At 48.2% G+C, this 11,835-nt stretch overlaps 1 protein-coding gene across 4 annotated transcripts in view; it reads left to right on the forward strand.

Annotated features, from left to right (window-relative positions):
- The first annotated feature begins 709 nt into the window (after positions 1–709).
- BCO2 (beta-carotene oxygenase 2) overlaps positions 710–11,835 on the forward strand; it is a 29,899-nt gene continuing 18,773 nt past the window's right edge. Inside the window, exon 1 of one of the 4 annotated variants that reach the window (XM_025207651.1) lies at positions 710–879. Coding sequence is in view for 1 of the 4 variants with exons in the window: in XM_014521313.2 (XP_014376799.1) it covers positions 825–879 (55 nt within the window). In the remaining 3 variants the exon portion in view is untranslated. Of the gene's footprint in view, positions 994–7,351; positions 7,371–11,835 lie in introns of those variants that run through there. The other 3 variants (XM_014521313.2, XM_025207650.1, XM_025207648.1) reach the window with 3 other exon arrangements.

An 11,835-nucleotide genomic window follows, 5' to 3' on the forward strand; every position in this document is an offset into this window, starting at 1 on the left:
CCCTCGGACGCTCGCTCTGGCTCCCGCTCCGAGCCCCGCCAGGTAACGGCCCCCCACGGCAGCGGGGACCTCCTGTCCCGAGGGCGCGCAGGTTGTGAACCCCAGGCTCGTCCCCTCACCCCCATGTGCAAATCTGAGTAGCCCCCGAGTCCCTGCAGGTCCATCTGACAGGGCAGGGTACAGCCCCAGGAAGCAGGAGGGCTCTGGATGCTCCTGCCTGCCCCCCCTAATGTCCCCTGTCCGCTCTGCTTTGCCCCTGCTCAGCCCAGTGCTGCTAGCAGAGTCCTTGGAGCAAAGGGGAGTCTCAATGAGAGGGGCAGCTCTGGAGGAGCCCAGCTGCTCCCGGGTCCTGTAGTCAACCAGGATGTAAACAAGCACCTCAGAGCAAAGCTGTCCCTTCCTCTGCCTGCTGTCACCCCTGTGACAGCTGCCAACGCCCAGCTGGATGGCAGTTGTCCATAGAGCTGCCCCGGTTACAGTATACTGGGCACTGCATGTAAAACCGGACTGGGCAGAGTTGCTTGGGCAGGAAGCCCAGTACAAAGTCTCCTTGGCTTGCTTCTGAAAGTGCCCTGGGAATTTGGTGCTCTGCCTTCAAGAGAGGGCCAGGGAGCCAGCCCTGCCTTCCCAGGGGCAAAGTCCTGCACAGTTCACATCCACGCAGCTGAGACTTGATCCCTTCCATCCTGTTTTCTCACTCCCTTTTTCTCCTCCCACTTTTTCTTTCTTTCCTCCCTTTCTCATTCTCTCTTCCCAGCAGCGAGGAGGTGGATGACTGCTTTTCTGCCCCTGGGAAACAGACCTCCAGTGTAAAGGCTCCCCAGATGAGGCAGGGGATGAGTAGCAGGCTTAAGGCACAAGTCAGTGTGGGACACTCAGGTGAGCTTGTGGGGCAGGGGCCTTAGTGCAGCAAGGACCAGGGAGGGGGAAGGACAGAGACCTGGCTTTGACCATCCTTCCACCCTGTGAAGTACAGAGAGTGGTCCTAGTGTGGTGAGCATGTTTGTTATTACCCTGAAATAAAATAGTTTTCTGATAGCATACTGTTAGGTTAACAATAATTTAGATTATTAAGAAGTATTAGCTTTACAGCTGAATACAAGGTATGACCTGTGGCCTAGCAATGTTGCTGACCACAAGGCAGAATGATAGCTAAGCCTTTGCTTATATTAAGTAATCATTTTAACTGTGTTAACCATTTTCTAAGTAAAATGCAGCAAGTGAATCTGTGTCTGTGTGCTGTAAAATCAGCTACAGCAAGGAACAAGATAAGACAAAGAAGCCATTGTTCTAAGTACAGTGATCGTGTCCTTAAGAAGTATCTACCACTGCAAGTTCTTGCTAATGTATCATAATGTTACTGTTACTTAACTTTTAGCTTTTAGAAAGTGCTAGTTCAGCTTAATAGAAATATGCTGTTATGAAGATCTGTGAAGCACCGCCCAAGTATTGCTTTTGTTAACCCTGTAGTCTTGCCTTGTTGTAAAAAGTATAAAAGAATGCCCCACCTTTTAGGGGGGGCCATTTTGCCTCTTTGCTGGCTTAATGGCCATTGCTCGAGCAAATATACTGCAGTAAAACTTCATCCGTGTTGTCTGGTTCCTATGCAGCTAGACAATGAACCCCAGGGAGTTTTCTCCCACGACACTAGTTCTGCACCTTGTCAGAGCTGCCCTGGGAGCTCCTATCTATGGGGATCCATGTCAACTCTGGGGTTACCCTGCTTTTGGGGACCAGGATCTTCAAGGAAGTCAGTGTCATTGCACCAATTGCCCAGAATCCTTGCCTGATGTGCCCCAGCCGAGCCATGCCTCAGAGCTGGTTCTCTCTGTGCTGCAGCCCAGGCTCTCAGGTTGGGTGCAACCTCGAGCGGGGCCGAGTGTCAGGTATCTCTGGTGCTTGTGATTAGGATGTGCAGGTTAATATCCAGAGGACTGAGGATTTTGTATCACTGGCTGGCTCCGGGTCTGATGCCAGATAGGTCAGGCTTTCTGCTGGCGCACAGCTTTTGGAACCGCTGCATGGGCATGGAGTTGCTTGCCTTCTTTAGCAAAGATCTGAGGAAGAGGACAGAGCTCTGAGCAGTCTCTGCTTAGTTCTGCCTTTGCCTTAGTGCTTAGTGTTAACAATATTGCTAAGAAGCAAATGAATAATATTACTTTATTAATAAGTAATACAAATTTACTTATTGTTATAGCCCTTTGGAGGCATTTGTTCCTAGCAGCATTAAATCCAAATCCTATAGTACACTGAACCTTCTGTGGTACCCCAAGACTCTGTATAGCCTCATGTGTTCCTTAATAATGACCCTTTCTGTCATAGATAATTAACATTTAAACTACCTGCTGAGTGTCCTCCGGGTCTGGGAGAGTGCAGTTCCTGCCTTATTACAGTCTTTGTGTGCACCTTGCCAGCATTTGTTGCTGGCACAAGTACAAGTCTGTCTTGTGATGAGAGCAGGGACGGCCATGCATTTGGCTCTCCTGGTCTTTTCCCTTAGCTCTTGGTTGCTCCTTAGTCTGCTTTTTCTGAGCCCCGCCAATGAAGTTGCAGGGGAGTCTGTCTGTCACTATCTCCTACAGCTGCATTTTTGGCATGTATGGTTTCAGTGAAATGCATGCCCAGGCCCTGGCTTACTTCTAAATGAAGATTCATCAGTTGAAAACACAAATCTGTCTCCGAACAGCCCGATTGCTCTACAGGAAATAGTTTGAGTCTGATACGATCTCCTGACTATCATCCCAGGAGGTCTGTTTGTTTGTTATAATAGCTTCAGCCTTTGTGCATCTCGCCTAACCCTCTCCCTTCTGCCAGTCATAGCACTGCCAGGTTGCTGTTAATGACTTGTGTTTATCTCCTTTCCAGGGGAGTTTGCCATGAGTTTTATTTGCTTGTTGCAGCTTTCTTTTAATGGGGGTACAGCAATTTAAACTACCAGGTCAGCTGTGCCTCTTTTCTGTGCCTCTTTTCTGAGACTGCTGTCAGAAATATCACAAGATTCAGGTGCCAGGCCTGCTCAAGTACTTCATTTTCACATCTGTAAAGATGCTGTAGTAATAATTGATAGTCTCTTTAGTTCTGAGAATCTGACCAGGAAACTATAATAATGATAGTTTGTGGTTAAAAAAAAACCATTTCCTGTTTGTTTTAAAAAATATGTTGAGGACACTGTCCCTTTACCATGTTTTTGCTGCTTAGCCAGAATTTCCATATGCATATGACAACTACTCACCAAGGTGATAGCACGACTGGTCAGTGTACAGGGTTTCTGGCATTCCAGAGATGTTCTGGAAGTGCTCTCGTGGTATTCTAGGGAGAATTTCTGTTCTCAGTGATCAAGGGATTAACATGCAACTGCCTTCGAAACTATCATGGATGCTTGGCTTGTATCAGTAATATTTAAGAGGCAGTGCTTCTCCTTTGCTGTCTGGCTATGCTGGCAGGATGTTGCCGGAGAGCACTTGTCACATTTGGTGGATTGTGTGTTCCCAGGTGTATTCCAGACCCAACACATAATGGTGGCTGCTTCCCATTTGTGTCTCATTATTTCTCTCAGGATAAAAATCTTGCATTTTTGTTCTGGCCAGATTTTCTTTGTGCCCTGAGGCAGAGATTCTAAGGCAGAGATTTTGCACATTTGAGTCACTTTCTTGTGCTCATCTGAGCAGTAGCATTGTTTTAGCTACAGATAGTGAAGTTGGTGCTGAAAGCCACAAAATGCCATTTTTAAACATTGTGGTGGTATATCGTTACTTTGATTTGAACGGCATCCTGCTCTTCAGTAGGCTGGTCAAGTTATTCACTTGCAGATGTAATGTGTTTTTGCTTTGTCATTTGGGTTTTTTTGTTTGTTTTTTTCCCCTCTGGTTCTGGTAACCCTTCAATGACAGCTGATTTCCCCTTTTGTAAGAGCCATGTTACATCTCACTTCTTGCTGGGTTGATGTTTATATAGTTTTCTCTGTATTCACACTGCAAGAGTTCTGACTTCCTTATGTATGTAAGGGTTGCATCATGTTGAAGTAACTACATTCTTAGTGCATCTTTGCCTGGAAATAACCTCAGCAGTTGTCACACATTCAAGAGGATTGGAAGACATTTTTGCCAATTTATAAATTGTGATATTCTCTGAACTAGTCTAGTAGCCTTTGTGTCAACACCTGCAGTTTTGCGATTACCTCCTTGGGATCATCTTGCGGCCTTGGGAGGTTAGCCAGCATCCCACACATGGTACTGCAATTTCATCTTGCCTTCTAAATTTTAGGTTCACTTCCCTGGTTTTCCCTGCAGACAGATGGCTTCTCTCACACTGTCTGCATGACTCGGCACCAGAATATCATCAGCTGCGACACTGATTCCCACAGCGTCCTGGCTACTTGTCTTACTGGAACCATTGGTACTCTACTGCAGGTTTGATCCCAAGTGGCATTCTTTGCCATTTGTGTCTCTTTCCTGGTGTCCAAAATGGGGAGAGAAAGCTGTTTCTTTATCCTGCTTCTTTTGCCAATCTGAGGCATTAACACAAAATGCACAAAAAATGCTTGGTTCTGCCAAGAGAAGTAAGAGTTCAGTATCAAATATTTGGCGAGCTTCTGTTAGTCCTTTCTGCAAGTTGCTTGGGTCTAGGCAGATTTACTTTGGGGGGGAATTATCCAGCTTGAGATCTGGTTGTAGCAACAGTACTTTCCTTTTCGACTTCCCCTCTTTCCGTCTCTCTGTGCAGTGGACACTCTTGCAGGCAGCTGCTGTGCTGGGTGTATTTTTATATCGGCTTCCTGATGTGACACATTTGAGAGAGATCTCACAAACAGCATTTAGCAGCTTTGCTGCTGTGATTCTGCCAAGCTTTGTCTACTCGTGGTGGAAGTCTGCTTTTGCTGTTGCGTCTCTTGCCTGAATCATTTGCCTCAGGTTTAGCGTCCCAAGTTTAATGAATTTCCTTGTTTTGTCAAAAGCTGTGGCTTGTGTGTGTTCTTTGTCATGCCAGACACTTGCTGAATTCCCTTCTGGAACTTAGGATGTCCTGATCATGTTTTGGATGTGTTGCCATAATTTTAATTTGGTTTGTGTAGTTTATAGACTTCACTCATGGTGCATGATAGCACAGTCTTTAATGGTAGCGTGCTGTAACATCTGGTTGACCCGAGTTTGGTTAAGAGAAGCAGAGGAGAGAGACACTGGTATTTGCATTGGCAAGGAAAATTCAGTGAGGGGAAGAAAGACTGATCAGAAGACATCAGATCAAGGTCACTTAAAATTCATTTAGTGGTTTTTATGCCCATTAGATTATGTTTAGGGCAAGGTCTAGTTTAAACATGTCATTAAAATAGGAATTTCGAACAAGCAAGGTATGATTTATTTCCACTTCATAATCTATATTGCTGTCAGGCACGTTTCTAGATTTGACAGTCTTATTTAGCAAGCTTTGGGAACTGGGTCAGATAACTGAGTAGGAAATTCTAAGCCACCTCACCATTTTGCTCTTCAGCCTTGAACTTTGGTTTGTTTGCCACCAAACAAAATCAGTACTTTTTAAACCCATACTCTTTGACATCTAAGTAAGAGTCTTTTTCCCTCACAGGCTGGCTACCTGTTAGAGGCTGTTAAGACATTAGGACTTCGTGAATTTAAGGTTTCATAGATTTCATAGACATTAGGGCTGGAAGGGACCTCGGAAGATCATCGAGTCTAGCCCCCTGCCCAAAGGGCAGGAAGTCAGCTGGGGTCATAGGATCCCAGCAAGATAAGCATCCAGTTTCATCTTGAAGGTGTTCAATGAAGGCGCTTGAACCACCTCCGGTGGCAGGCTATTCCAGACCTTGGGGGCTCGGACAGTAAAGAAGTTCTTCCTTATATCCAGCCTGAAACAGTCTTGTAGTAGTTTATGACCATTCGACCTAGTCGTCATCCCTTGGGGCGCGCTGGTGAACAAACGTTCCCCCAGATACTGGTGGTCCCCCCTGATAGACTTATAGGTGGCCACCAGATCACCCCTGAGCCTGCGCTTTTCCAGGCTAAAGAGCCCCAGGGCTCTCAGCCTGTCGTCGTAGGGTCTGCTTCCCTGACCTCTGATCATGCGCGTGGCTCTTCTCTGGACTCTCTCAAGCTTCTCCACATCCTTTTTGAATTGTGGAGCCCAAAACTGGATGCAGTACTCCAGCTGCGGCCTCACTAAGGCCAAGTACAAGGGGAGAATGATGTCCCGGGATTTGCTTGAGAAGCATCTATGGATGCAAGCCAGCGGTTTGGTCGCTTTACTAGCCGCAGCATTGCACTGCAGGCTCATGTTCATCTTGTGGTCAATGATGACCCCTAAGTCTCTTTCTTCCATAGTGCTAGCCAACATAGCACTGCCGAGCCTATAAGGATGCTGCGGGTTTTTCTTCCCAAGGTGGAGAACCTTGCATTTATCGGCATTGAACACCATCAGATTCTCGTCCGCCCACTTGCTGAGCCTGTCCAGGTCAGCCTGGATCACCAGGTTAATTTATTTCAAATATTAATAATCCTGTAATTTCTTTATGGCTTCATTTATCTTATCTATACTCTTTGGCCATGCCTAGATTATTTGTATTTTACTGTGAAACTTGCTATTCAAATTACATAAATGTATTTCCTTGAGTACTTGATTTTGGTGGGAGCACCAAACACCTTTGGGCGTTAACAGGTTGTAGTTTTCCTTTCTTTTCTTGCATAGCTGTGAGAGAAGCTTTGTGCCCTGTTGCCTTGGCATTCACTTTCCTGTTGATGCTGCTGCCTAATCTTAGGATCTGGCATTAGCCTGTGCTCTAAGAGCTCATTGTTTTTTGTCTTGATGTACAAAATCTCATCCTCTGGGTTCCTGCTTGCTTTGTTGATGTGGTGTATATTTTCCCTTTTGCTTTGCTTTTCTAGTTTGCAAGCTTTGGCATACTAATTGCACATGTCCCCTTCTATGGAATCTTCCATTATTATGTTTTTTTCCACAGCACCTACTGATCTTTGCTTGCATCGTGTCAGCTCGGCTTTGCATGTGGTGTGCATGTACGGCACAAACGTTCATGCCCTTCCTGTGGTATCTCATGAATAATCTTAAAGCCGGCTTCACGTAGGCTCATGTCTAAAGACAGAGCCTGTGGTGGAACTGGGGTGGACTCTCAATGACTGATCTTTTCTCCCTGTTACTAATCTATCACAAATGAGTCCATCTTTTTCTCTAGGTCACAAATCGGCTATTTGTCCACTTGAACAAGGTCTCTGTCTTGTCATCAAGAAGGTAGAGAGAGGATCATTGACAGCATTTGTGGCATTTAGGGAGTTGCCTGGGTCTTCCTGCTCCAATGGAGCTAGGGGCAGTTGGAACATGGATGGTGCAGCCTTTGCCCCTTTCAGGTGATTGTGCGCTTGTAATCTGGTTTCCTTCTATACAGCCCCGTTGCCATCTCAGAGTTTTACTATGTGAGTTGCTACACAGTCCTTTCTTGTCTACTTGTGTGGGAAAAGGACTGTGGAAGGATGCCAGGCTTATTTTCTGTGGGGCAGAGTTGTGATTTCCTGCGGGCTGAAGGAGCAGGCACTGCTCAGTGTTGGAACATAAAAGGGAGGGGAGCTAAGGCAGGCAGCACTTCTGTCCTTATTCTACAAATGCTCTGTCTTTGATTCTGGGAGGCTTCACCCCAGCAGAACAGGAGTGGGACCCTGTACAGGAAGATTTAGTTGACTTTGAGGGCTGAACTAATAGAAAGGGGGTGGCATAAAGTCAGGCACCTGTAGACTACTGAAAAGCATGTTTGCTAGTGGCTGAAAACTCCTCAGAGGCAAATGTAGTTGTATTTGGAGAAGTCCTTCCAGCGGGGATAGGGAAAGGTGGATTGCTCAGTGTGAACTACGTTGCACTGGGCACCAGTGCTCAGGAGAGGCATATTTGGACTGGCACAGGGACAGAGAGTCCAGCAGCTGAAAGGGGGCAACACTTTGGTTCGTTCAGCCTTGAGGAAACCTGAGAGGGCCTGGGATTGGCCCCAGATATATTAGGTAAGAACATAAAGGAGAGAAGAGAACAGTTTAAGCTAATGGACAGTATTGGTGCAAGAAGAAATGGGCACACCCTGGCCATGAATAGGTGAAGCTGGACATTAGAAGAAGGTTCTTAACCTTCAGAGTCACGGGGTTCGTAACAGCAGGGGCAAAAAGCCTGATAGCTCCTAACGAAGCTCAAGTCCCTCAGGTGGCATCGTCTCTGTGGGAGCAGAGGGCTGGCATTCCTGACCGGAGGTCCCTTCCCCACCCTGTGTCCAGGCACTTCATAAAGCTTCAGTTCTCATGCCTAATTATGAGAACTAGCGTGCCCTTTACTGGGAAGCTGGTTTAACACCGATGGTGCCCATTCAAGCCCCACGTCTGTGGGCAGGAAAGATCCCTTAGTAGGCCTGATGCCTTTCACACTTTCCTATCACCATGTTTTGCAGCTAGACAAGTTGAAGCAGTTCCTCCAGAACTGCCCCCCAGGGCTTTGTGTAGCTGCCTGGTGTTTTCACCATGCAAACAGCCCCCATCCCTTTATGTCTAGGGGAGAGTCATGAGGCAGTAATGTTGGAATCAGGCTGAGCCCTTTGGATGGGATTGCATTAGGATTTATTTGAATCTGAGACAGCAGCAGCTACTGTTGGTTTAATTGGCCCCCCAGTCTTATTTCTTTCACTGCCCCATTAGATTAGAGCTCCAGGAAGGATGTGAAGATTCGCAAGGCAGGGCACTACACTGCTGGGGGAGAAGGGCCAGACCCCTTCAGGCCCGCTCTTGATCTTACATGGTCCTCACAGCAGACCTGCTGGGGCAGACTTTCCAAAACTACTATTCATCAGCCTCATGCATTATCCTGTATCTTCTTCCCTAAAGCCAAGGGCTCAGTGGGACCTTTAAAGACCCAGGGCATAACAACTTTATCTTCTGACCTCTATTTAAAAGCAGGGGTCAGGAAGGGCTGGCAGAAGTGGCTGAGATGAAACGATGGGTTTGCTCAGAAGGAAATGCCTCTTCCTATTAGTTGGAAGATGAACAACAATTGGGATTTCCTTAGCCTGAGGCTTGGCCTGCATTGGATGCACTCTGATCCTCATACCTCTCTCTCCAGAAACCGAGCTGTACTGTTTGCCATTTTTCTGTCTACAGGGAAATTGTGCTCAGCACCAGCTCAGCTAGCCTGAGCACTGGCACAATCCCTGGGCTGCCAGAGCCTTGTGCTCCAGGTTGACTGAGCTCACAGACTGACTGCCTGGGGGTGCCCAGAGACAGTGCCCTTCCATTTGTACCTGGCCTTGGGCTGCCATGCATGGCTGGGCCTGATGAGGGGAGCTGCTGCCAGGGTCCAAACAGGGGCTTCCACAAGATGCTCCTTCTTCGTCCACCGTGCGCATGCTGTTTCCCTGAGTAGGAACTGTCCGTTCCTGCTCCAGAAGTGAAGCTCAGTCCAGTCAGCCTCAGGCCTAGTTTGTATGAGTGGTGTCTTCAGCCCTGACTGCAGAATAAAGGCGTGAGGTGGCATTTTATACCCTCTGGTACACACTGGCTCACCTCTCTCCAGAGCATCTGGTTCCCAGGCTATGCCCAGGCCTGCCTCCACATAGGGGTGCTCTGAGTGCAGTCTGTTCCCTCTCTTAGCTTCCTCTTCCAATAACTGCTCTCTGCTTAGAATCTGTGCGGCAGGAATGGTCCCTTCTTGAGAGAGAGGAAAGCCCCCAGGCCGATGCCGACGATGCCACAGTTCAGAAGGAATGGCATCGAAACTGGTCGGCATTACTGCTGGCTTCCTGTTTATTAGGATTGTTGTGAAAGTTGGGGTGCTGCACAGTGCTCCTGTCTGATAGGATGCAACCAAGCCCAGATGGGCCAGAAAGAGTCCAGCAGGGATGATACAGATCAGGCCAGCTCTTCTGGGCAAATCCTCACCCTGTGGGGAGGGTTAGAGCCATGGCAGGTGGGACTTGCTTTTCGAAAATCTCCTCTCATCTATGTAATGTCAAGATGGTCCCACACCCTATAGTGTTAAACCAGGTGGAAGGAGCGGCAAAGGGAATTCCCAAGGGTGGTCAAAATGGATGAACTTCTCCCCTTCTTAATGCTCTTCCACTATCCCTATTTTCCTGAGAGGCTATGGTCCAGCAGCCCTCCATAAATGCCTCCCATACTGATGCCTTAGCTACCCTAAACTGGTTCTGGCAGCAGGCAAAAGTCACTGCAGGCATGGGCCACATATGCATAAGCTCCACCAGCATAACCACATGCAGAGGATGAGGTTGTGAGCTCTTTGGGGAAGCGTGCATCTTGTTGGGTGTGTGCAGGGCTCTCGGCAGCACTGCTGTAGTCAGCCTCATCCCTAACGTCTGCCTTTTAATGATAAGCAGCCGCAAGCACCGAGCAGCAGCGTCCTCGATGAGGTGGCTGAGGAGCAGAGGGACTGTACAAAGTAGGCAAGGGGCATGCTGGCATGGGCAGCTGGGGGTTGAGGCCAGGGTCCCTGCTTGAGAACACTGTCAGGGAGGCGGAGGAGAAGAGAAGCTATGGGGGATGAACTGGCTTTATGCCAACAGGGTCTCATGTAGCTGTTGAGCAGAGTAGGGGGAAAGAAGTGGGTGGTAGAATCTCAGGACACCCAGTTGTGAACCGAGTTGTTCAAACAGAAACTGGACATGCCAGTGATAGGATCTATTCAGTTACCGGCAGTACCCCTGAGAGCCCTGGGAGCCAGCTTAGATTCCTCACCTTAGTTACCACTCCCTGACACGCCATTGACGTCCTTGCAGGGGAACTGAAACTTTCTCTCCCTTTTTGCAAAAGCATAGGTCAGGCAAGACAGATACTGGAGGCTGGAGCTCTATAACAAAGGGCAAGGTGGAGCGTGGTGGACAGGGAGCTGGGTTTCAGCTTTGGTTTTCTTTGTAATAACATTTCATTTGAAGGGTCAAATCAGTTCCAGATTTCGAATGAGCACAGCTCAATCATTCAAGTCTTGTGGCGCTGCCACCAGCAAGTTGCCTCCCTTCCAGACTCTTCAGCTGGGGGCTTCTGATACTCCCAAATCCATGGCAAACATCTTGTGTGCAAGCCTGGAAGCGCTGGAGTTCAGATCCCCCCCACCCCTTCCCAGTCTCGTTTACCCCGAGCCAAGGCATTTGTAAACTCTGGCCGGGGTCAGCCTGCCCGCAGTGCAAGGGACAGGCTTTCACCCTCTAACTACACTTGTCCATTCAAGGATGAGAGGATGGTAGGTTTTTCCCCTGCCAAGGTGGAGATTGCTGCTGAGTTCAAGAGACTTCTGCTCTGAGCTAGAGTGCTCTGTGGTTTCCACAACCCAAGGTGCTTTCAGCCAAGTGGTGACTTACTGTTGGCAAATGGGCCGTGGCTGCCTGGCAAATGTATGCCTGCCTGGCTCCATCCTGGTTCAGCCTAACTCTGGGTACCAGGGCAATGACCCCTGCGTGGCCTGAACAGGAGTGCCTGTGTCAGTACCCTCGCAGGGCCCGTGTTGCTAGTCTTCAAGCCAGGCTGATCCATGTTAGTGCCCACAGGTGAATAGTGTCTGAGTATTAGGGAGCTAAATGGTTCTTTTGTTGAGGAAGGCCATGGTTCCAGTGCCACCTGCCAAGTCACATCCTGTGTCTGACCTGGTATGTCCCCAACTGCCTGTGGCCCTCTTGGAGCACTGCCCCGGTCTTGCTCACCCTGGGACAGTGCCTGCTCTTTTAATGCATATGCAGAGTCACCCATGAGCCCCGGGAGCTGGCTAAATAGGTAATGAACCACACAAAAGTGTCCCATCACATGCAGTCTCCCATCACTGCAGCATGTAGGTGAACAG

The sequence above is a fragment of the Alligator sinensis genome, unplaced genomic scaffold, assembly GCF_000455745.1.
Source record: "Alligator sinensis unplaced genomic scaffold, ASM45574v1 scaffold1241_1, whole genome shotgun sequence".
Classification (NCBI taxonomy): Eukaryota; Metazoa; Chordata; order Crocodylia; family Alligatoridae; genus Alligator; species Alligator sinensis.